The 25,414-nt window shown below is 34.5% G+C and overlaps 3 protein-coding genes and 1 non-coding gene across 4 annotated transcripts; 1 reads left to right on the top strand and 3 right to left on the bottom strand.

Moving 5' to 3' along the window:
* Positions 1-5,496: 5,496 nt before the first annotated feature.
* Positions 5,497-6,222, bottom strand: LOC126719133 (F-box/kelch-repeat protein At3g06240-like). The gene has a single exon (XM_050421721.1). The coding sequence runs from the start codon at positions 6,220-6,222 to the stop codon at positions 5,497-5,499; it is 726 nt and encodes a 241-aa protein (XP_050277678.1).
* A 3,378-nt stretch (positions 6,223-9,600) lies between these two features.
* LOC126716816 (nicotinamidase 2-like) lies at positions 9,601-10,427 on the bottom strand. The gene has a single exon (XM_050417808.1). It carries the CDS (start codon positions 10,346-10,348, stop codon positions 9,764-9,766), a length of 585 nt encoding a protein of 194 aa, XP_050273765.1. The 5' UTR covers positions 10,349-10,427; the 3' UTR covers positions 9,601-9,763.
* An 11,302-nt stretch (positions 10,428-21,729) lies between these two features.
* On the bottom strand, positions 21,730-24,497 carry LOC126716817 (uncharacterized). Its single transcript, XM_050417809.1, has 3 exons — positions 24,288-24,497; positions 23,541-23,709; positions 21,730-22,175 (listed from the first exon to the last, which is right to left on the bottom strand). The coding sequence occupies exons 1-3, from the start codon at positions 24,345-24,347 to the stop codon at positions 21,979-21,981; spliced, it is 426 nt and encodes a 141-aa protein (XP_050273766.1). The 5' UTR covers positions 24,348-24,497; the 3' UTR covers positions 21,730-21,978.
* An 80-nt stretch (positions 24,498-24,577) lies between these two features.
* TRNAI-AAU (transfer RNA isoleucine (anticodon AAU)) lies at positions 24,578-24,651 on the top strand. The gene has a single exon. It is a non-coding gene; the product is annotated as a tRNA-Ile (tRNA).
* The last annotated feature ends 763 nt before the right edge of the window (positions 24,652-25,414 follow it).

Consider the following 25,414-nt stretch of genomic DNA (forward strand, 5'->3'; position numbering starts at 1 on the left):
ATATTGTAAACCTGGGGAAAAAATTAAGCTTTTCACAATACTATTGTGCCTACTACTAAAGGAAACTTCATCCATAGTCCATACTGTTGGGGACATATTTTTATGTAATTGGCATATCCTTTGACAAAACGCACTTTACTTGTATTTGGGTAAATCTAAATAGGTTCAAGATGATCATTACAAATGGTTAAATTGAAGACATGAAGTCTACTCAAGAACTGTTCAAGAAAAGTGCAATCTGCAGGTCTCAATACCTTCTCGATAGAAGCTCGATCTGTCGAGATTCATTAAAGCTCGACAGATGCCTCGATCGATCGAGCTTACGGGTTTTCAGATTATAGCCAGCAATGTTTTTATTCTAAAAGGCTATTTGTTTATGGGTTTGTATAATCCTTATTGGACTAAGAAAACCCAAGGTTTGTGTAAACCTATTAGGAATAGGAGAGCCCATTAAGCTCCTATTTAAAGGAGGTGGGAAAAAGAAAAACCTAACCCTAGAGAGCTTCATAAGGTTTTCTTTTTAAAACTCTAACCTCCTCCTACAGAAGAAAGAGTTCTTGCTGCGTTTCTTGTACGCCTTTGGGTTTTGTAACCAAGCAAAGTCTCTTGCACCAACATTGAAGATCTTATTGGTGTTTCTATGTGAAGCTGCTGCAAATCAACTACAACAATCAAAGGGTTGCTATGGAATTAGTCACGTACTTAGATTCGTGCAAAGGAGTAAGCCGCGTACTGGGATCTGTGCATCAAATTGGTTAGTCACGTACTTGGGAGTCGTGCATCGAAAGGGGAACTGTCACTACAGAACAAGTCCAATTGGGTATTAGGATAAGAGTTCAACTGTAAGTTGGTAAGGTACTTGGATTCCTTTACTTGTAACCGCTTGTTGTGATAATAGTGGAGTTTCGGGAGTGGTGACCTGAAAATCACCCGGTGGGGTTTTTGCCGTTAGGTTTTCCCCATTTGTAAACAAATCACCGTGTTATTTATTTTCCGCTGCATAATTAGTTTATTGGTGATTTGTTTGTGCTACCACGCGTTTGCATGATAAATTGATTAATTAATAACTTGGTTAATTAATTAATTAATTTCTATCAGAAGGGGTCATTCAGTTTGTGGCCTATCAAGTGGGATCAGAGTAGGCACACTCTGATTAGGGTTAATCTTTGCTGTGTGATCCATTGACCCTTGTTGTCATGGAAACTCTTGATTGTTTTGATTTGCATAATCTTATGTTGAATGATGATGATGATATTCAAGATGCCTATTGCAAGCTTTATAATTTTTGTATGAAATCTCTTGAATATTCTGCAAAATTAAAAGCTAAATTTAAAAAGGTCAAGCTTGAAAAAGATGATTTGATTGCAAAATTGGATGAAGCCAAAAATTTGAATGAGAATTTTAAAAATTTTCATCTCAGGTGGACAAAATTAAAAGTTTGGAAGAGTAACTAGTTGAATCTAAAACTGAAGTTGAAAAATTAACTAGTGCCAAACTTATTGTTGAGTCTAACTCAAAAGAAAAGGATTTTTATATTCCTCCATTTAAAAGAAATAATGAAGAGTTGAAGGCTAATATTGCTAGGATAGACAAAGGTAAAAATTTTGATGTTAACGCTGAAGTTTCTAAACCTATGTCTAAAACTCCTCCTAGGAAGAATGAAAATTCTGAATTTGTCCCCACTTGTCACCATTGTCATATTGTTGGTCATATTAGGCCAAATTGTCCTAAATTAAGGTCTTTGTCAACCTCTAAGGTTAGACCTCCTTCTAGGAAGCATAGTAGTTCGAAAACTACTCATGTTTGTCACCATTGTGGTGCTTCCGGTCACACTCGTCCTAATTGTTTCAAGTTGTTTCCTCATAAGCGAGTGTCAAATAGGTCTCATCCTTTGTCTAAAGGCTCTGTACCTATTCTTGGTGAGTTATTAAAAGCTTTGAGCTTTTTAACTCAATTTTAAGGGAATTCTAATTCCTCTATGTCCTATAGTAGTCATACTAGGACACGTGCTTTTTCATCTTCACGGCCAAAGACTCGTGCTGTGTGAGTGATAATGGATCCTAAGACTTAATTATCTTTTTTGTTTGTCCTCTACTTTAATTCTTTCTATCTAAAGTAGGACTCTCTTTGCTTGATTTCTTATCTGCTTTTAGAATCATGCTTTCATGCATCTGCACCCTTCTATCATGCCTTCATGCATATGCATATTTCTTTCATGCTTTCATGTTGTTTGTTTAACATGTTTTTGTTTGTTTGTTTTCAGTTTTGTTTATTTTGTTTTTGATATAAAAATTGAAAAAAAAAATTGAAAAATCAGAAAAATACAAAAACAGTGTGTGTTTTATGTACATTGGTACTTGTGTACCTTGGATGGCCATTGAAACAAAATCTTTTAAACTTTGTATCATTTATAGCTTAGATGAGCATCTCTATGCACAACTAAGCAAGTGAGTTTGTGGCTTGTGTTTGTGATGAGTAAGATTAAGTTGTCTCTTATACTTAACACTCATATCACTCTTTTTTACGGGAATGACTAGAAAATCCTAAGAGAAAGGCATAAATAACCATCTCACCACTGTTGCCCGTCAATCATAATATGACATCTGTATACTTTGGCATAGCAAAAGTGCAGTGTCAATGATATTTGTGTGCTTAGGCATAGCAAAATTGGAATGTCAAATATCATTGGGTATTTCTTTTCTCTCTCTAATATGCCCATGCATAATATGTTTAAAAGAAAAATATGAAAAAAAAAATCAAAAGCAAAAAGATAAAAAAAAAATTGCTTTAAATATGATTGCAAGCTTGTATTCTAGGAGATGTGAGAGTTATAGGATGTACCTCAAAGGTGATAGTCCCCATCAAGCAATTATGATTGTGTGTGAGTTAAAGTGATTTTCTCATATCTCAAATCGTCATAACATGCATACACTTATGCAATATTGCGATGTTTTTCACACACAACACACAATATTCTTTGCTATTCTTGATACATGTGCAGGTACAATGTGATTTGGCCATCATGACGTTTTACATGTATTAATGTATGCTCACTAAACTGTCTTGACTTGTTTTTGAAATATAAAATTGGTTAGACTTGTTTAGTGTGTGTGTGTGTTTTTGAAGATCCATGTGCTTAAAATTTTAATTGAGAGATGATTTTGAGAACTTAATATGTTGATTGGATCGTTGGTTGAGTTGCATGTTGGATTGCATTCATGTCTGTGTTTTTCTCATCTCGAAAAACTGCTTTTAAAAACTGGCTCGACACCTCCTCGATACCTAGCTGTCTGTCGAGCTTCTTCAGCTTTTTCTAATCGCAATCCCGACAGCTTCTCGATACCTAGTGGATCGATCAAGAATGGGTCTGCATCCTCGATAGCTTCTCGACACCTGGTGGATCGATCGAGCTTCTATTCTTGATTCTGATGAGTTATTCCTCGATACCTTCTCGACACCTCTCGATCAATCGAGGTCCTCTTGCATGCATTATTTTTCACATGTTTTGTATATTTTTTATTATCTTTGTGTCCATAGCATCTTGTTTTTCTTTTTCTTGTAGGTCTATGGTTCCTTGTTCTCCTTATTCCCTCTATGTCAGTTTTCTATTTGTCTCCGTCATGTCTTTTGGCTTTTTATGCCCTTTGACAATCGTGTCAAAAAGGTGGAGAAATTTGAGAATTGAATGTCATTTCTCAGGGGGAGTAATAGATTTAGGGGGAGAACTTCATGTTAAAGGGAAGAATGTTTTTGTTGTAACTAACTTAGGAGGAGAGTTAGTTAGATACACATTGATATTGATATTTTTTTTTTTTTTTTGTGTTGTGTATCTTTTGGTTTTGTAACCATTTACATACATCATGTGTTGATTCTATATTTGATGATGATGTATGTGTTTCACTCTTTATCTCACATGTGTTGTTTCTTTTCTTTCTTTATACACATGTTTCTTGTTTATTTAACATGTAATTATTTTCCACATGGTACCTTGATGTGTTTTGTTTAGTGCCTTTCAGGAAAGACAAGTTAAAGCTAAGTCAAGATTCCGAACCTTCTTCTTGCAGCAACTTCCAAGGTTCAGATCTTTTAGACTAGGCTTATTTATTTTGTAATCTTGAGTAGAATGTATTCTAGGACATTCAATGTACTCTTGTGGTTTTGTCACGGATTGCCAAAGAAGGAGATTGTTGGGGACATATTTTTATGTAATTGGCATATCCTTTAACAAAACGCACTTTACTTGTATTTGGGTAAATCTAAGTAGGTTCAAGATGATCATTACAAATGGTTAAATTGAAGACATAAAGCCTACTCAAGAACTGTTCAAGAAAAGTGCAATCTGCAGGTCTCGATACCTTCTCGATAGAAGCTCGATCTGTCCTAATTCATTAAAGCTCGACAGATGCCTCGATCGATCGAGCTTATGGGTTTTCAGATTATAGCCAGCAATGTTTTTATTCTAAAAGACTATTTGTTTATGGGTTTGTATAATCCTTATTGGACTAGGAAAACTCAAGGTTTGTGTAAACCTATTTGGAATAGGAGAGCCCATTAAGCTCCTATTTAAAGGAGGTGGGAAAAAGAAAAACCTAACCCTAGAGAGCTTCATAAGGTTTTCTTTTTGAAACCCTAGCCTCCTTATACAGAATAAAGAGTTCTTGCTGCGTTTCTTGTACGCCTTTGGGTTTTGTAACCAAGCAAAGTCTCTTGCACCAACATTGAAGATCTTATTGGTGTTTCTATGTGAAGTTACTGCAAATCAACTACAACAATCAAATGGTTGCTGTAGAGTTAGTCACGTACTTGGATTCGTACAAAGGAGTAAGCCGCGTACTGGGATCCGCGCATCAAATTGGTTAGTCACGTACTTGGGAGTCGTGCATCGAAAGGGGAACTGTTACTACAGAACAAGTCCAATTGGGTATTGGGGTAAGGGTTCAACTGTAGGTTGGTAAGGTACTTGGATTCCTTTACCGCTTGTTGTGATAATAGTGGAGTTTCGGGAGTGGTGACCTGAAAATCACCCGGTGGGGTTTTTGCCGTTAAGTTTTCCCCATTCGTAAACAAATCACCGTGTTATTTATTTTCCGCTGCATAATTAGTTTATTGGTGATTTGTTTACGCTACCACGCGTTTGCATGATAAATTGATTAATTAATAACTTGGCTAATTATTTAATTAATTTCTATCACAAGGGATCATTCAGTTTGTGGCCTATCACATACCACTAGGGACTTCACTTATAGTATGCATGCCACCATCCACTTAGTAAGACACCATGTTTGCTCCATCAAGTAAAGCAAGGCTCTCCATGAAGGTAGCTACACATAAAGGTTGTTGGATATCAAAATCCTTCCCATGTAGAGTTTCGGTGTCAACTAAAGCAAACTTCTGTTCTTGATTGTTGGTCCTGAGGCAGAGAGTCAAAAGTGAACCACACATAGTGAAGGTAATGCAAACAGCTAATCTCTCAAGTGGTACAACAAAAAGTTTATTCTAAGACTCAAGCACGCCATACTCCCTCATCACCCAGATAGAGTATTGGTAGCCACCACGTTGTTCACTTTGTCCAAATCTAAGGAAAGCCAGATTCCCCTTGAATAATGCAAGACATGTTTGAAATCTCACTATTGACATAGCACCATCAGGCATTCTTAACATTCTAAATTCCTCACTATTGACATCAAATGACATAATCACTTCAACCTTACACTCCTCTTCTCCTTCTACGACACGTGAGATCCAGTGCAAAGCACCACTAACCAATGGAGTTGGCAAAAGAAAACTATTATCAAATGCCTTAACTTTGGCTCTCAATGACATTCCAACCCTTCTCCTTGAATCCGAACTTAATGAGTACACCTCAATGTCATCAGGCACATTCGGTCTTATCCAAGGGCAACACGAAACCCTCAAAACCTTGTAGTCATTGTTCTCCGAATGATAAGCAAATCCGAGTGTAACAACACCCAAATTTCCTAAGCAAGAATCAGGCAACCTTTTGATTTTTCTAGCGCCGAGGTTCCACAAATATATAACATTAGTCGAAGTGGCGAGACATAACAACCCATTGCAGGAACCGACTATTTTGGACAACCCAGAAGGTAAATCAAAGGGAATTTCAATCTTGAAAATCCTATCAAAGGTGCGGTCCAATGCGACTGTACAGACGGCCCGTCTGTTAGAACTAGAAGAATTCATGGCACGTGTATGAAGCGGCATGTGTATGATATAACCATCACCATTATCATTATCAGTATCATGAGCATGAGCGAAGTTTTTATTAAGGTGAGTTGAGATGAAATAGGAGCTGGCGATTGAGGAGTTCCAGGGTTTGCAAACGCTGGCAGTAATTTCTTCAGCTAGTAGTAATTTATAACTGCTTAGGTATAACCTTCTATGATTGGAGGTCTATCCTATTTATTATTGCAATTTTCTTCATGAAATTTCTTGTGCTTTGTGCGAGAATAAGACAATTCTGTTACATTTTTCTGCATGTGTTTCAAACTATTGGGTTCAAATCTCAACTCCCCCAATGTTGAATCTTATGACTGATTTGGCAGGCAGCCTTGTCAGGATGTTGAGTACGATGTCGTCTGGGAGATCATTCTTCCTTCGTCGGAGGAGGATCGGTGGTTCTGTCGTTTGTGACATTTTTCAACGGAAGAGTTGAAAAACAGAGACAAGCTCAGAGAGATTCGGGGTTGCTGTTTTTTTTTATATTTTATTTTATTTTATTTTACTGCTGTGGGTTAGCTTTTGCTTCTTTTGAACACGTTCGTTTTATGCTTAATATTTTTTGGGCCCATTTTTGTGCTTCGAGGCCCAAAGCTTTATGCTCCGAGGCCGCTTGAGAGTGTTTTTGGCATATCAAGCGACAAATAAAATTGACCCCTCATATCTTAGTCAATATGTTAAGAGCACTCATCGCAGTGGTGCTATATTATTATATTGCTAAATTTTAGCTCCACATACACTAAATTCATGCTCCAACAGTGGAGCTAAATCTTTTTTTTTTAGCTTTACTGCTACAGTGCACATCTATCTATAGATGTGCACTATTCATGAGAGCAAAAAAAAAAACATTATTTTATTCTGGTTGTTGATTAAAAAAATGCCACTTGCTCTCTCATTCACTCTCACCGTGCCTCTCTCTCTCTCTCTCATTCACTCTCATCTCATCTCTGAACCTCATCTCCCTCAATCTCACTCTCTCAACTCCGGTATCTCTCTCAATCTCACTCTCTCAACTCCGGTATCTCTCTCAACTCTGGTCTCTCAAGCTCACGTTTACCGCCGCTGGCCTGACTCATTGTCAACGTTGCCGCCACTTAAGCTCGACGTCACTGACCCACTAGTCGTCCCAAGCCACCAATCAGCCTCAGACCCACGCCGCCGATCACCTCAGACCCACTTCTCTTTCGTTTTCTCTCTCTCTCTCTCTCTCTCTCTCTCTCTCTCTCTCTCTCCATTTTTAGCTTCGATCGAGTCCCACATTACCCGACTCACCTCAAATCGGAGCATTCCGTTTCACTTTGCACTCATCATCACTATTTATGATCACTGATCGATGATCGGCGCAAGTCTCGTCGGCCGGTACCGAATCGGACAGAGTATCAGGCATGGGATTCAGTTTGGCAGTGTTGATTTTTCTGGGTTTTTGTTTTGTTCTTCTTCACTGGTTTTGATGGGCACAGTGGGGTTGTGGTTGTACAGTGATTTTTATGGGTTTGATGGTGGTTGTGGTGGTGTGTTGGTGGTTGAATGAAATATTATTTTATTATAATGTTTATATTATTTTATTGTGTTAAAAGGTAAAATAGCTCCATTGCTGTCGGGCGTGTGAAGGTAAAATAGATAAAGTAACTTTTTGTGTAGCTAAAAAGCTAAAAATTTAAATCCACTGCTATGGATGCTCTGATGGTCTGTTTGGATTTCATGAATTTGACTATGAATTTGGATTTGAGGGACACGAAATCCAAATTCTTTGTCGATGTAAGTTAAAAGAAATGGATTTGGGCTTTAGCCGTTAGATCTAAATATGTTTGATATAAGTCATTGATTTAATATATAAAAACTAATAGTGTGGTGTGCTACCATAAACCTAAGCCTACCTCTTTAAATATTTTAGACCTTTTGGACCACGACCACACAAACAAACACTCAAGTCAGACAATTACGACGGACCCTTGCTTAATGAGGATGATGATTATGTAGATTAGCATTGCATATTTACATTGTTTTTGTTAGGCAAAGATAACATTACTTAACTTCTAGTACTTTTTAGCCTTTTTTATTTTGATTCTATACTTCTATTTTGATTCTACAATTTTTTGTAATCATGGCCATCAAATATCATGTTTGCATATATTTTGTAAAGCACAAGAGGATTTTATAAATTGTATAAAATGTTTTATTGTAATTTTATATGATTAATTGATCATTTAATTGTTATATTGACCATTAAAAAATTTTTAAAAATTTTATTAATTTTTTTTTTTAAATATGCGCTTCACATCGACAAGCACGCAAGCTTTGCACCTAGGCTCCAAGAGACCTTTGCGCTTAAGTGCGCTCAGCGCTTTTAACAACACTTGTCTATGGTCTACTTTGCGTTTGTCCACACAATCAGGTTCCAAAATTGATACTTAAGACAATCTAAAAATTGTAATAATGGCACAAATTGACATCTGATAGGTACTGGTTTATCTAAAAGTTTAATTGTGTTATTGGGTTTTGCCAAACAATATTGTTAACCTTGCAGAACAATTATCAATTTAAATTTTGTTCTCTCTTATAGCCTGCTGTTCTTTTTCTTTTTTCTTTTTTTTTTTATTATTAAATTTTTTTTACAGAGAATGTTGATTTAAGCGCTTTGGGATGTAGAATGCTAAATGGAAGAACCAATTTAATTCGAAGGACGTGAGACTATTTTGATTTTTATACAATTGGTATGCCCTATAGTGACACATGAATTCTTGTCCTCCCTATTCATATTCTTTGATTAAACTATTGCAGTTAATTGAGTATAACTAGGTGATGTACTTAGATGGTGACTGTGATATTGCAGTGGGCATTTGAGAACTTGGTGAGCCTTCATCGATCATTCCTAAGTTAGAGGATCATGAACACACTGATGGACAATGTACTACACAACAGTCCATTGAAGCTGCAATGAAGCAAGGGGTTATAATCAAAAAGGAAAAAAGAAAAGCAAACACAAGGAGACACTTCTAGTACAAGGAGAGGTAAAACTGTAGAAGAGGGAAGAATGTTGGTACAGATTCCATATGAATTCCATTATATTGAATATTAGGGGCCTTAATGATTCCTTAAACAGAAAGAGGTAAGATTGTACATCAGAAAGTTCCAACTATCAATTTTGTGTTTATGAAGGTGATTGCTCTGGCTCTATTGTATCACAAGTTGTCTTGTGTGCCATTTTATGTTACAAAATTTTAAAGTACCAGTTTTTCCAAAACAAGGAGAAAATCTATATGCAGAAAACTTTTGTTTTTCAGTCCCTCACTCCTTCTTGATATCATGGATCTAATTCATACCTTGCTAGGAAAACATAAATAATCCCAGCCACTATTGAACTAATCTAGAAGATCGAAGCCTTAAATTATTTTCTTTCATCTTTTCACAACTATACAAAGGCTATCTAACAAAGAACAAAAATACATACAATAGAAAACAAAAACTTATTCAGACATTTTCACAAACACTACATATGCACTCGTTGATGTACCTCAATCTTCTTTCATTGATTCCCAAAGAGGCCCTCTCGAAGCCTCTTGCAATTAACAAAGTAAGCGAAGCCATATGCCAAGTTCTTGAGCGTGGCCTCGTGCAGCTCCAAATCCGACGTGGCAGTCGCGTCGGTGGAGAAGAAGACCCTAAACCCCCTGACGAAAGCCTCACGCGCCGTCGTCTCGCAGCAGAGGTTAGTCATGACACCCGTGACGATCACCTCCTCCACACCCATCTCGCGCAGCTGCTCCTCTAGGCGCGTGTTCCCGAACGCGCTGTACGTGTTCTTCCGCACCACCATGTCCTCCGGCAGCTTCTCCAGCTCCGGCATGAGCTCCGCCTCCGCTGTCCCGTCCATGATGAGGTCGCCGTTCCACCACTCCGCAAGCATGCCGCCGTCGCTGTCAGTGTGGGAGTGGCGCGTGAAGATGACGGGGATGGAGGCGCGTCGGCAGAGCTGAATGGTTTGGAGCAGGTTGGGGAGGATTGGGTGGGCCATGGAGGAAAAGTAGTTCTGCACGTCAATGACCAAGAGCGCTGAGGTTTTGGGGTCTGGGTTTCTCTTTCTCTTCTCGTATTTCTTGTACGACGCCATTATTGTTTTTGTTTCTGGAAATATTGGTATTTTTTGAGGTTTTGAGATGAGCCTTTGAGTTTGAGATTTTTCATATGTTACTTCTGTTTTTAAATGTCGTGGACCGTCCAATTCATGAAGCCTCTTTATAACCGTCAGATCAGAATGCTGCCACATGTAAAAGAGTCCGATTTCTTTGGGATTATCTTGGAGAAAAGTGGGACCAATCGGACCATCTAGCTTAAATTTTTATGAGAAATGTCAGGTATACACTATTTTATACAACTTTGAAGTAGTAAATATATGGTCTCACATGGATTTATCACTACACATTTGCCACTCGCAAGTTATGGCCGAAGTTTTTTTGATTTGTGTGAAATAGTGTGATCCTACATTGCTCAATTTTTATCCACACCGAGATGGAATTATCCAAAGTCTACCACCTTTGTTCAATTCACATTTTCTCCAAAAACTCACTTCAAAAAATTGCAAATGGCTCCTTACATCACCACTGGAAAGGCCTGTGTCACTTTTTTGGCAGGTAACGGGGACTACGTGAAAGGTGTGGTTGGTTTAGCCAAGGGCCTGAGGAAGGTCAAGACCAAGTACCCTCTTGTGGTTGCAATTTTGCCTAATGTCTACGGTGAGATATTGGTTTCACAAGGGTGCATAGTTAGAGAGATTAAAAGCCCGTGTATCCATCTGAGAATCAAACCCGATTATACACGTAGTTTGCTTTCTGTGAGTGTCAAGAGTTTTTTTTTTTTTTAACTGTGTTTGTGGGCTTCTGACACGTGTTATCTCAAAAAGTTGCATGTGAGAGTATTTCCTTAATCTATACTACTATTTAAGGAGCTTCCCCTGTTTGGATTCCTCAATTTTGATGCCCAAAATACCCTCAAATTTATCAGTTTATAAAACTTAAATAATAGGGTTATAAATGTAAAAAAAAAAAAAAAAAAAAAAAAAACCCACATTCAAACCCACGTTCAAATGTTTCTCATAAAAAAAAAACCACTTTCAATTCTACTAGCCTCTGAACACGCGCTCACGCGCGTGCTCAGAGGCTCTTCTATTTTTTTGGTAAGGGTTAATTTAGAACATTTATTATAATTTGAGATTACTACATTTATCAATCACAAAAAAACCTAGGGGTGCGATGAAAAAATTATTTCACTTGCAAACACATAATACTCATCACACCCCTAGGTTTTTTTTTGTGATTGGAAAATGTAGTAATCTCTTTTTTTTTTTTTTGAGGGGGAAAAATGTAGTAATCTCAAATTATAATAAATATTCTAAATTAACGTTTACCCAAAAAATAGAAGAGCCTCTGAGCACACGCGTGAGCACGTGTTCAGAGGCTAGTATTTTACTTGTAGCTCAATTGATTGAAATTTCCCTACCCAAAATGTTAAATAGCATTAATTTTTTTTTTAATAGGATAGGCTCTTATGTTATGAAGGTTTTTTTTTTTTTTTTTTTGTGTAATGGAAGTTGTGAAGTTATCTTTAAAATTGTATCAAACTTTTTTAAACACCATGAATACTTGAAAAGTCCACCTATTCTCAAAGTTAAAATCAAGTCACATAAATTTTTATTTTTTGTGTTTTGGTGCATCTATTTTTTTTTTTTGAACTCGGGCCTAGAAGTTTTTTGTTTTTCTTATAAACCGTCACAATTCCAAAGCAAAAGTTTCAATTGCCTAAAAAAAATAATAAAAAATTTAAAAGTATTAATTTTTTAAAACACCAAGAATATCGTTTGAGATGGCCACCTATTCTCAAAGATTAATATGAAGCCACATAATTTGTTTTTGGTGCATCTATTATTTTTTGAAACCAAGCCCTAAAGAAATTTTTTTTTTTTTTGTACTGGCACAATTCTAGTACAAAATTTCAAATGCCTAAAAAGAAAAAAAAAATAGTATTAATTTTTTATTTATTTCCTAGAAGGTAGCCACTTAGTCCTAAAATATAGCCACAGCCACTTAGTACATATCTATAAAAAAAAAGTTTGAAATGCCTAAAAAACACACAAAAAAAAAATAGTATTATATTTTGTTTTTTTTAATGAGAACGCCTCTCAGGGCTCTCACCAAGTTTTTTTTAATCTTAAAAGGTGGCCCCTTAGTCCTAAAATGTATCCATTAAGTACGCATCCATAACAAAAGTTTCAAATGCCTAAAAAAGCAAATAATAAAATAAAAAATAAATAAATATTATCTTTTAATTTTAAAAATGAATTTGTTGTAAAAAATGAAAAGAAGTTGTAGTGAAAGGCACAAAATTGTTAGGGATAATTAATTTCATATGGAAAAGGTGTGATTGAGAAAAATAATGATATGCACATTACCATTCCAAAAAACAGTAAATTGAATCCAACGTAGAATTACACAAATTGATAAATATAGAGATATTTAGGATAATTTCTTTTACAAAAAAGTTCTTAAACAACTAATTACTTCCACTTTATATGAGCCTTGAGTCATACAATATGTTTCCAAAGTCTTTCACCCGAATTCATCTAATATATCCAGTATGCAATCCAACAAAATTGTTGATATGTGACCCTAAAAAAGAGACCCAAAAAAAAAAGAGTAAGAATTAAAAATAAGAAAAACAGCAAACATTAAATAGGAGGCAACATTGGTATTGCACCATTGTTACTTCATAATTAAGTAAGATATTCAATCTCATTAACCATTGCAGTCCTACAGTGGTAAAAAAAAAAAAAAAAAAAAAAAACTGTCCTACCAAGAATAAATTTCCAAACTTGATAATATTTTTTAAAATAACAGTCCTAACAAAAACTAAATATCAAAACTTGATAACATAATTTCAATGCTTTTGTTAAAGTAACATACCAATATTCAACAAAAACCAATTGTGAATTGTGAAATCCTCATCAAAAGACAGGCTGCCAATAGCTATGATAAAGAAGTCCTTTGCTTTTGTAAATAGAGTTTATTCTTCTTGAATTTTGATGACGGTGTATTGTATTAGACTCCAATGACAATGCAAACTCACTCACAACCTGTTCATAAAAATTAAATTCAAATTCAAATCATCTATTCATTTGTGGACGTGTTCAATAGTTGACAAATGCATAACATCAATGGGCAAATGCAACATCCTTAAATTTATATGAATAAAAATATTTAACATAAATCCATATAAGAAAGAGCCTAGTTTAAAACATAAAATCATAAATAATATAGTTTCTAATTTTTAAAGAGCCCTCTAGTACACGCATCAGAATTCTGAAATGACCATACTGGAGAAATTAAATCACTTCCAAAATTATATCAGTTTTTCACCGGCACCGCTTTGCATATTATGCACCTCTCTGCCTGCAGAAAAGAAAAGCTATGGTACGAAAAAACCTGTTGATGACCATAAAAAAGCCTTAAGAAAAAAAAAAAGCTGAATATGATTAGAAAGGAAAAGAAATCTAGCCCAAGAATAAGGGAGACCTTATCATGATTGTAGAAGATTGAATTTTCATAGTAGTTTAGTGGGAAGTTTGTATTCTGTAATGTAGTGGGATTGTATGTAATTAGTGGGAAGAGTTTTTGTTTTATAGTGGAAAGTTGAAAGCGTGAAGGAGGTTATTCAAAGGTAGTTTTTGTTTTGCAAGGGTATTTTTGACAAAAATATATTTGGACGTGGGGTTTTTTTAGGGAAAATTTGACTGTGGTTTTTATTTTTTATCCGAAACTTCTTTTTTTTTTTTGGGGGAGTTATCTTAAACTTTTGTTATAGAATAAAAGTGGGTTTTTTTTTTCTTTTTTTTAATTGAACGTGGGGTTTTGTTAGGGAAAATTTGAACGTGGTTTTTATTTTTTATCTGAAACTTTTTATTTTTATGGGAGTTATCCGAAACTTTTGTTGATCTAAGAGCATTATTAAGAGCGGACGTCGTGAGGGGTTGTTTCTATTATTTGATTTCTTAATCGATTATAAATAATTTTTTTAGATAATTTACTATATCAAACATCGATAATAAATCAATATTACGAGGTTTTATTTTTAGAGATCAAGACAATTTTGACAAATAGTAATGTAATAAATCAAAAGTAATATGATCTTTTCAATCCCCGATGAATAGGCAACCCTAAATTCTTCAAAGCCAAAATATTAGTTGTTCCATTCTCCATTTCCTCAACTATTATTTCCGTTATGCAAGAAACATGAAAATTATACTCACCACACTCAGAAACGTACGACCATACCTCAATTTCTGACAATTCAATTCAATTGCAAATTTTGCACATTGACTTAGTCTCACAAAGGTGAAATTTCACATGACCAATTTGGAATTCTTTCTTGAGGTTGAGACAACAAGGGTGGAAATCCAAGTCCTCTTCAGGGTAATGGTAGATGAAACCTTTGACATGTTTCCCACAAGCATTACAATATCTCTTAGTTCTTTTGCCGTAGAGTTTCGAAGGGGGTGGTTGCCCATAGAATTTGAAAATGAAGTTTTTGAAGATCTCGTGGATTGTGGTGGGCTTGCTAAACATGCAATCTTTGTGAAGATTATAGTTGCAATCTTCACATCTATATCTCATTCCATTGTTGCCATATTCCTTGCATCCATCGCATATGTAACGTTTTAGGTTTGGATTGTTATTTAGCTTGAGCTCATTCTTCTTGGGACAAGAATAAAATCGTTGCAATAACATTAGAGACATTGCAACAGTTGATATGAGGTGATGTAATAAAATTTGAGGTGATAAGTTTGTGCAATAAAAACTTTTGTTACGATAAGCTCCAAATATTTTAATGACAACTTTGATGCAATGATATATATATATATATATATATATTGTTGCAATAAACAATTTACTGTTTCAAATATCTATATAGGCCATTTCTTCATAAATTTTATTGCAAATAATTTACCAAAATAAGTTGGATTAAATTATTGTAATAATATCTTCATTGTAATAGATAATTACTTCATTTTCTCATTGTAATAGATTATAAAATAATTTATATCAGATTATTGCAATGATATATTTGTTGCAATTTCGTATTTGCCATTGCAATAGATGATAAAAGAATTAATATCAAATTATTGTAATAATAACTTCGTTACAATAAGCTATTAGTTCAAAATTTTTATTGCAATAAATTTCAAAAATAATTGGTATCAATTTATTTCCAAAATTTTTTTCATTTTAATTTATTACAACAATTTTTCATTTCAGGTATTAAAACAAAAATGTATTCAGTTGATCAAAGAGCATCATCAAGAGAGTATGCTGTGAGAGGTTGTTTCTATTATTTGATTTCTTAATCAATTATAAATAATTTTTTTAGATAATTTACTATCTCAAACATTGATGATAAATCAATATTACGAGGTTTTATTTTTTGAGATCAAGGCAATTTTGATAAATAGTAATGGAATAAATCAAAAATTATATGATCTTTTCAATCCCCGTTGAATAGGCAGACCCAAATTCTTCAAAGCCAAAATATTAGTTGTTCCATTCTCCAATTACTCAACTATTATTTCCGTTATGCAAGAAACATGAAATTATACTCACCACACTTAGAAACGTATGACCACATCTCAATTTCTGACAAATCAATTCAATTGCAAAATTTGCACTTTACCTTAGTCTCATGAAGGTGAAATTTCACTTGACCAATTTGGAATTCCTTCTTGAGGTTGAGAAAACAAGAGTGCAAATCCAAGTCCTTTTTAGGGCAATGGTAGATGAAACCTTTGATGTGTTTCCCACAAGCATTACAATATCTCTTGGTTCTTTTGCCGTAGAGTTCCGAAGGGGGTGGTTGCTCATAGAATTTGAAAATGAAGTCTTTAAAGATCTTGTGGGTTGTGGTGGGCTTGCTAAACATGCAATCTTTGTGAAAATTATAGTTGCAATCTTTACATCTGTATCTCAGTCCATTGCTGCCATATTCCTTGCATCCATTGCATATGTAACATTTTTGGTTTGGATTGTTATCTAGCTTGAGCTCATTCTTCTTGGGACAAGAAGAAAATCGTTGCAATAACATTAGAGTCATTGCAACAGTTGATATGAAGTGTTGCAATAAAATTTGAGGTAATAAGTTTGTGCAACAAAAACTTTTGTTGCAATAAACTATAAATATTTTAATGATGACTTTGATGCAATAAACAATTTACTGTTTCATATATCTATATAGGCTATTACTTCATATTTTTTATTGCAATATATTGCAAATATTTACCAAAATAAGTTGGATTAAATTATTGCAATAATATCTTTATTGTAATAGATAATTAATTCATTTTCTCATTGCAATAGATTATGAAATAATTGATATTAAATTATTGCAATGATATATTCGTTCCAATTTCGCATTTGTCATTGCGATAGATGGTAAAATAATTAATATCAATTTATTGTAATAATAACTTCGTTGCAATAAGCTATTAGTCCGAAATTTTTATTGCAATAAATTTTCAAAAATAATTGGTATCAATTTATTGCAAAAATTTCTTCATTTTAATTTATTACAATATTTTTTCATTTCAAGCATTAAAACAAAAATGCATTCGGTTGTCTTTTTATAATTTAAATTTATATTTAAGGATTTTAGAAAAATTTCTTAAAAAATAAAAAAAAAATGCGATAAATATGTACATTTTTCTTCACCTAGTTTGTCAGGAAATTACTTAAGGACCATGTGAATGCTCCATAAGCAATCGGTCAAACGTATGTTTTGACCCAAAGGGCATATACTTTGTATTTAGCTCATCATTTGAGAACAATCAAGATTATTAATTTGTTTATGATGGGGCGGTTTTTGAAGAAATGAAGGAAGCTGGGATTGGGGTGGTAGTCCAGAACGAGACAAGTGAGGTGCTAGCGGCGTTATCAGGGGAAAAAAAAATTCCCCTTCCCCATTCAGTTGTAGCGCTGGAAGCTATTGCTACATGAAGGGCAATCCAATTTATCTCTGAATTGGGCATATCTCAGTCAATTTTTGAAGGAGATTTGGTAGGGTTTTGGTCATATTGTTAAAGAAATTACATCTATGGCGAGCTTTCTTAAAGCTCATTCCTCCTCTTACTAGGAGGCAGAGCAACTCTAAGTACGTAACTAACCAATTGCGCGGATTCCAGTACGCGACTTCAATCACCAACTAAGAAGGTTGTTGGTTGCAAAGTACTTCAGTTCATCCACACGATGAAGATCAAGAAGATACTTGGTCACAAAACCCTACAGTGCACATACACAACAACTTCTTCAAGAGAAAGAGATGAACTAGGGCAAGAAGGTCCAAAGACATATCATAGATCCCAAGAAAATCATATTTGAATTTTGAAAATCTTAAACCTCGACAGATAAGAGGTGTCGAGCAGCTGTCGAACACACTAAACTTTGAATAGCTTTCTTAAGCTCGATAGATACAGCTGTCGAGCTTTAATGATTTTGCACTATCAATTTGTTTTCTTGGATAAACTTGAAGGCTTCAACACTTGATCTTGAAACATAGTTTCTTGAAGTATTTAAACACATCTTAAATTTACCCAAATATAAGTAAAGTGCGTTTTGTCAAAGGATAAGCCAATTATATAAAATCATGACATATGTTCTTAATGTGAAACACATATATCCTAACAATCTCCCCATTTGGCAATCCATGACAAAACCACAACAAACAAATGAACATATGAGAGAAGTCATAAATCACTCAACTCATATTCACTTGTTGAATACAATAAAATCTATCCTAACACAAATTCTTGAAAAACTTTGCAAGAAGAGAGTTTATGGCAACTAGACTTTGACAACCTGTATTTCTGAAACACTTTAAATAAAACTCATCAAGGCATCTTTGTATGAAACAGAAATAATAGATTGCATACAAATATAAGAAACATGTGTATAAAGGGAGAAAAGAAACAACACATGAAAGGGTAGGTGAAAGAAAAACATACATCAATATAAAGAAAGAGATAAGTACAATGTATGTCAATAAATGGTCACAAGACCTCATGTACAAGAGTAATGTATCTAAAAAGAAAGAAAAGAAGAGATACATATTATCCTCACTACATCCCTCAAAATGTATCAACACTCCCCCTAACAAAATGGTCTTATACTAACTCTCCCCTTAAGATATACTACTCTCATACCAAAACTACTCCATCTTTTTGTCACGAATGACAAAGGGTAAAAGTATCAAGTAGACATCTTATCGGTAGAGCTAGCATCTTGATCAGCATCATCGTTATCATCATCATCATTATCATCCTCATCCTCAGAATCAAAAGCCACAGGAGAAGGTGGTGAAGGAGTAGCCTCAAGAGCAAAACCACCCATATACGCCTGTCGTCGTGCAATACGACTGACACGAACGTTCACCTGATACAACTCCGTAGAGAGTGTATCTAGGCGAGCATCCATGCGCTGCAGCTGCGCCATGATGTCTCCTAAAGTCACATCGCCCGAAGAAGAGGGAGGAGCAGATGTGGATGGAGCAGAACAGGATGGAGCTGAACGAGAGGAAGGAGCTGCTGAATCCGACTACCGCGACCAAAACTAGGTCTCGCTACGTTTAACGGTAGCGTAATCTATGGCACACATGACGGTAAAATGGTCGAAAGAGGGAAAAGGAACGGAAAAATGGCGTAAGATCCTCGTAATAGCGGAAGGAAAGATGAGTTTATCACAGGACGCCGAATCTAGATGAACATCTATAATGGACATAATGAAATGAGAAGGGAAATCTATAGTAAGATGCTCAAGAAGCGACAACAAAAATCGAGCACGAGACTCTGTAATGGAGTTAAAGTGAAAGAGTGGATGCAAAACAAAGATCATCACCATGTTCATGAATCTAGGACCTTTAGCAAAAGGTCGACATGGTGTAAACAGACGCTCATCCCAGGCAGAAGGGTGCTCACAAAAAGCAGACATGAGCTCATCCCTGGACACAGTCCTCAGACGCTCACAACTAGGATAGTCAGGAAACTCTATCCTAGGGACCTGAAGCATATCCGCAACAAGTTGCAGTGTGATAGGAATGCGTATACCTCGAACGCGAGTGAAGAAAAGAGGCACTGAACGATCAATCCCGTGCATGTTGGAGTAAAACTCCTGGATAAGCACGAGATGACAGCTTGTACTTAGAGTGACCACCGCACCAAGAGCGTGTGGTGGTATGAATATAAGATTTCAAAATACTTAGGAGCTGTTACTATTTCTTCATCTTCTTTAATCAAACAATATCAATAGCTATTAGACAATGAGTAGCCTTTCCTCTAGTAGTTCAAACTTTAAAGCTGATTCTCAAAAAAAAAAAAAAAAAAAAACTTTAAAGCCAATAACTCCTTTTTCAGAAGGCGGAGAATTCAGTAAAACTCTTAGAAGATCCAGTCGTCACATTTGAGGTTTAGTGAGTGAGAACAAATGTATATGATACCAAACCCATTCATGATTATGCCAAGTTGCTAACGTGCATTGATGTAGTTATCCTCAATATTCTGCAAACTTTTAATATCATTGTATTGATAACCAGAATAAGAAACGTTTTAAGCTAACATGATAAATGTTACAGCCCATCAACAATTAAGGCATAGAGTCATTGTAATTAATATAAGTACCCCCCCTCATATCTTCTCATCTAAATCAAACAAGAAGATAGCTTCCATTCTTGTTTATTCCCTACCCTTATTAGTGGCAATGTTATTTTACTGAAAATTCTCTATGCAAATCTAAAAAATACTGAGGAAAACATTTTTTTATATGAATGAACTTACTATTGACCTGACAACCATGCAACTGATACACTGATATATATATATATATATATATATTATATGAATTTTCATTTTTCATTCTATTATAAGAATCATACAGATTGTAGATATGTGATCATAAACGATTAAAACTAATCAGCACTGAATTATCAGTCTCATAAATGCTAATCTAACCTCTCTTCACTTCTTCCAACCAAAAGGCAAGATGTCTTCAAATACTTTCTATACTAGTCATCTCCCTTTTCATCTGCCCTACTTTAGGTGGTCCAAGAACCCAAGAATTAATCAATAAAATATGTAGTCAGGTGGAGGATTATGGATATTGTAACAAAATTTAAAACCAAAATATGAAGGCCCCAGAAACAGGCATTTTTGGTCTGGCTCAGATATCACTTGGGCAAGGTACAAATAATGCGACCTACACATATCTTTTAGTTAGGAGGCTTCTTTGGCAACACAACTGACCCGGCATTAAAACAGTATCTTACAGAGTGCATAGATGATTGTTACATGGTCATGGAACCTTTCATTGAGGCATTTAGGTACTTTCCTATTACAGACCCCATATAACGATTAGGTACTTAAATCTCCAACGGCTTATAGTCAAACATATAAACGATTATTTTTGTTTTTTGCATACCTACTTTTTCAAGGACAAAGTTTAGCTATAAAATTAGTTGTAGTCTACGGCTACAACTTTACTCAATATCATCTTTTTGTTGTAGGTGAATTTTAACAAATCTATCATTAGATTATATCTTCTTCTTACATCCTCCATGCTTGCAAAATTTCTAGAAAATTAAAGATCAAGAGCTATATCATCAATAAATTGTTTAAATTGCAAGTTTTTATAGTTTAAAATTATGCATACAATTTAATCTTATAGATCAAATAGTAAATAATATTTGATTGTCACAAAATTTGACATATATATTAAAAGCGTAAAGAAAATACAATCCAACAATTAGATTTTCAAAATATGTAGTAATGTTAATAATATTGAGTAAGGTTGTAGCCTACTAATTTTGTAACTAAACTTTGTCCATTTTTCAAATACATTTTTCAATAGACTATTTTTTCTTTATTTATCCTTATTTAAATATTATTTCTTTTCACATTTATTTCCCTCTCTTTCCTTGTGATCTCAAAATTTTTTTTTTTTCAAATATTTATTTGGAGAAGCTACAGCACTCTCCACGCAAAGAGACTGATTGTAGCTTCTCCAAATTTTTTGCCTGAGATAGAGAGTGTTGGAGCTTGATTTCTGAAGTTAACTATCTAAAATGGAGAAGATTTTGGGTTTGAGAATGTGAAGCTTTTTTCAAGAAACTACATGTGAACCCTTTAAGTGACATGAAAATATAAATGGGGAAATAAATTATGAATAGATTATGTTACGAAAGTCATTGTTTTCATGAAATTGATATCTGCTATAAACTTAAGCCATTGGAAGTTTATTCAGTGGGTGTGAGCAAAGATTTAGCTGGATGTATATCCTGCAGTAATATTTGAAGCTTAAAAAATCCAAATTCACTCTTATTAGACTCATTTCAGCAAAACATTAATGTGAAAAGGTTTGAGTTTGACTAACAGAGCACAGTCAATAACCTAACCGGGAAGGCCATGACACATACAGAGTCTAAAAGTTTAATAAATTTTAACAAGATGATTTTTGCATACCCCAGTACAAAGAATTCCTCTCCATTGTTGAATACCTCATACCTCACTTGTTTAGTGATTTTCAAAAACTAACATCAGAGTGTAACATAAATCACATATAAAGTATCTTCTACAAATTAGAAGATAAGATTGCTCTGAAAATGTACATGCGAAGGTAACAGATCAAAAAAGATCAAATCAGATCCAAGTTCCAGTGCAGATCATCGGCCCAACAAGGCAACACGCTCCTTCTGTACTGTCAGTGAAAGGTTGATATCAAAAAGCTCACACCGTATGGGCATCTCCATCTCATAGAAGGGATTCTTCAAGACATAATCTGTATACAATTCATAGATGACTTTCAAGAGAGCTTCCATGTGCTGTGTCCCAGGCTCGCAGACCACAAAGAACTTTGTCCCTGTCAAAAAAGCAATTAATCTGTAAGTCTAATTTTTCCAGAAGGAACATCGATTTCAAGCTCATTATTTAAGATAAACTCATGGTAAATTTCACTTCCAAAGAAACCCAAGAATACTCCTTTATTCATGAGGGAGACTTTCAACTTAATGGTAATATTGCGAAGGTCAAATACTAGATACAAGGGGCCCATATAAATGCAAGAGCATAACATACCAAGGGGAGCTAGTTGGGCTACAAGGCTCTTGACCAAAAAAATACCAACATTGAAACAGATGATACATCTTTAATAGATTAAATTTTATTATTCGTTAATTTTCAAATAATGTGGATACATGTCTGAGGTATAGATTGTTAAAATTGAAAATTTATTTGTTTTATGGAATTTGAATGCTATGGCAATCAAAACGTGACCACATTTAAAATTCAATAGTTAGGAAGTGAACCTCACATCATGCATCTCATAGTTGTTAAAAATGGTAATAAAACAAAAAACAATTCCGGAAAAAAGAACTGTTTACCAGTATCCAACTATTTATGATAAATTGCATGAGTAACTACAAAAAGACAGTGGAGAAGCATCATTTAGCATGGGGGTGAAAAGCTCCACACACCCCCCCCCCCCTCCCCCCTCTTTTGTACATATCATTTAGGTAGAGAGTTCAAAAACTCCAATGGAAATCAATAACAAAAATAATTAGAGAGTAAGCAACCCCCAACAGTTATCTTATGTTCAAAAGTGGCTCTCAAGACACCAACATCATAAGAGACAATCCCATTAGTGAAAAGGAAACTGATGTCACAAACCGGCACACTTTTCCAGACCATGGAAGAAATAAACAAAGAGCCACCCTATTGTCATAAATATCTAATATCAACTTGCAATATATATGTTGCTAACTAAAATCGTTAGATTCTAGCATGTCACAGCATAAATTTCTCCATACAACTGCGTTTCAGTTCATTAAACCACAAAAGTGGCAATGCTTGACATAACAGCATGACTAAATAAGTACCAGTCTGCATTCCAATGAGGCTCATTAGTTATGCAACATCTAGGTGCAAAAAAGTCTCTCTAACTCTTGTATGCACAATTATCAAATATTTTTTACTATCTTGACACTTGCAAGATTATTTGATAAGTTTTGGCCCCAAGGGAAGATTACAATCTTAAAACTGCAATGCTTGAGAAAAAACTATATAACAAAAACGTAAGAGTGATATGCACCCATCAACAATTGGATGAGGCTCATTAGATTAGCAAGATATGGATTACCAATAACCATGCTTAACTTCTTATACGCATGCAACAGTCATCAACTATTTTTCCTATGCTCAAGGGTGATCAGTTAACATTGAAACATACCAGTGAGTGATTGGAAGCAATGGAGATCAAATGTATCAGCTTCAAGAAGCTCAATGCCTGAACAACCTGCAACTGGCGATAACTGCTGAGAGATTGCGTGCATCGAGTGCCATAAACTCGCTACCCTCAAGCTATCGTTTGTGTCCATCCGTCCAGCAGACCCATAATCCTGATTGTCAAACACAAACACACACAGATTTCATCAAACAAGCTATATTTCCATTGAAAAAAAAAAAAAAAAAAAAATCTACTTTTCTCTATGAAAAATAACATTTTTGCAGGAAATCTCCACTATAACCACAGACCAGGAATCCTATTTCATTCAAAGGTCAAAATTTTCTTGGAACGCATGATCCAAAATGTCTAAAAGATAATTCAAAAAGAAAAATTAAACATACCCAATATGCAAATCAGAAATCACTAACACTATGCTTGTTTCCATGGAAAATTGAAACTTTTACGGGGAAAAACATGAAATATACAAAATACCCATCCGTTTTATTTAAGATTCCTACAAGTGAAAAGGTCAAATCTTTCTCAATCCCCAAAATTCTATTTCTCTTGTTTTGCTTTCCCACATTGTCTCAGCCACCAAACATAGCACATAATAGTTATATACCCCATTCAAACAGTTTGCTATCATACCCACTTCCAATTTTCTCGAGAAAAATTCATCATAAAAACAAAAAATGAAACTTTCTCGGGAAACAAACAGAAAAGGATATATATAAGTATGTAGATATTTACCTTGTAGAAGATCAAACCACCTGATTTGTTAATGATGTAGAGGCTGTAAATAGCTGCCATTCCAAAGGGCAATTTCGGAATCTGATAAACTTTTGAGATAGATCAAAGATGAGTTAAGAAAGACTGATGATGAAGCATATAAATGGATTAATTCGCAGGGTCTGCCGTTTATTCTTAAAAAAAAAAAAAAAAAAAAAGAGATCCGAAGATCCGATTCGAATGTTGTTGCACAGTTTCAATGATGAATATTGATTATTTTGAAAATGTATATCATGTGTTTAGCCATATCCGGCCTATTAGCTCAGCTGGTTAGAGCGTCGTGCTAATAACGCGAAGGTCGCAGGTTCGAGACCTGCATGGGCCATTAACCTTTTTTCCCAATTTTAAAACTATTTTTCCACAAATTGCCTCCAACCACTTTTTTCACATTTTTTAAAAACATTTTTTTTTTCAATTTTAAATCTGCCCTTAAAAATTATATTTTATCCAATTTTAAAACTATTTTTCCACAAATTTCTTCCAATTTTAAAGCTGTCCTTGCAAATTATATTTTAAAACTATTTTTCCACAAATTGCTTCCAACTACTTTTTTTCACATTATTTTAAAACATTTTTTTCAATTTTAAATCTGTCCTTACAAATTATATTTTAAAACTATTTTTCCACAAATTGCTTCCAACTTTTTTCTTTAAAAAATATTAAGGTGATTAGATCTTCTATACTCAAAGTCGAGAAATAGTCCTCTCTCCATTTGAAATGAATCTATTTCTTTATTGATAATACACAACTTTTAGTGTAACTATTTTTTCACAAATTGCGTCCAAATTTTTTCAAAAAATGTTAAGGAGGTTAGTTCTTCCATACTCAAGGAAATGATCATCTCTCCATTCTCTCCATTTCTTGATTGAGAATACACAACTTTTATTGTATATCACTTTGAATGTAAATTTCTAGTGAAATGGAGAGGATCTTATTCCATTGAGTTCACCATTAGCACTATTTTAATTGTGCACCAACTATTATGAATTAAAATAAATAGAGATAATAAATGATGGGGGTGAGAGAGGAGGGGGGGAAAAAGAGAAGAGTGTAGGAAGTTTTTTTGACCCAAAGAGTGGAAGAAATTG

This window comes from Quercus robur, chromosome 3 (assembly GCF_932294415.1).
Source record: "Quercus robur chromosome 3, dhQueRobu3.1, whole genome shotgun sequence".
NCBI classification, from domain to species: domain Eukaryota; kingdom Viridiplantae; phylum Streptophyta; class Magnoliopsida; order Fagales; family Fagaceae; genus Quercus; species Quercus robur.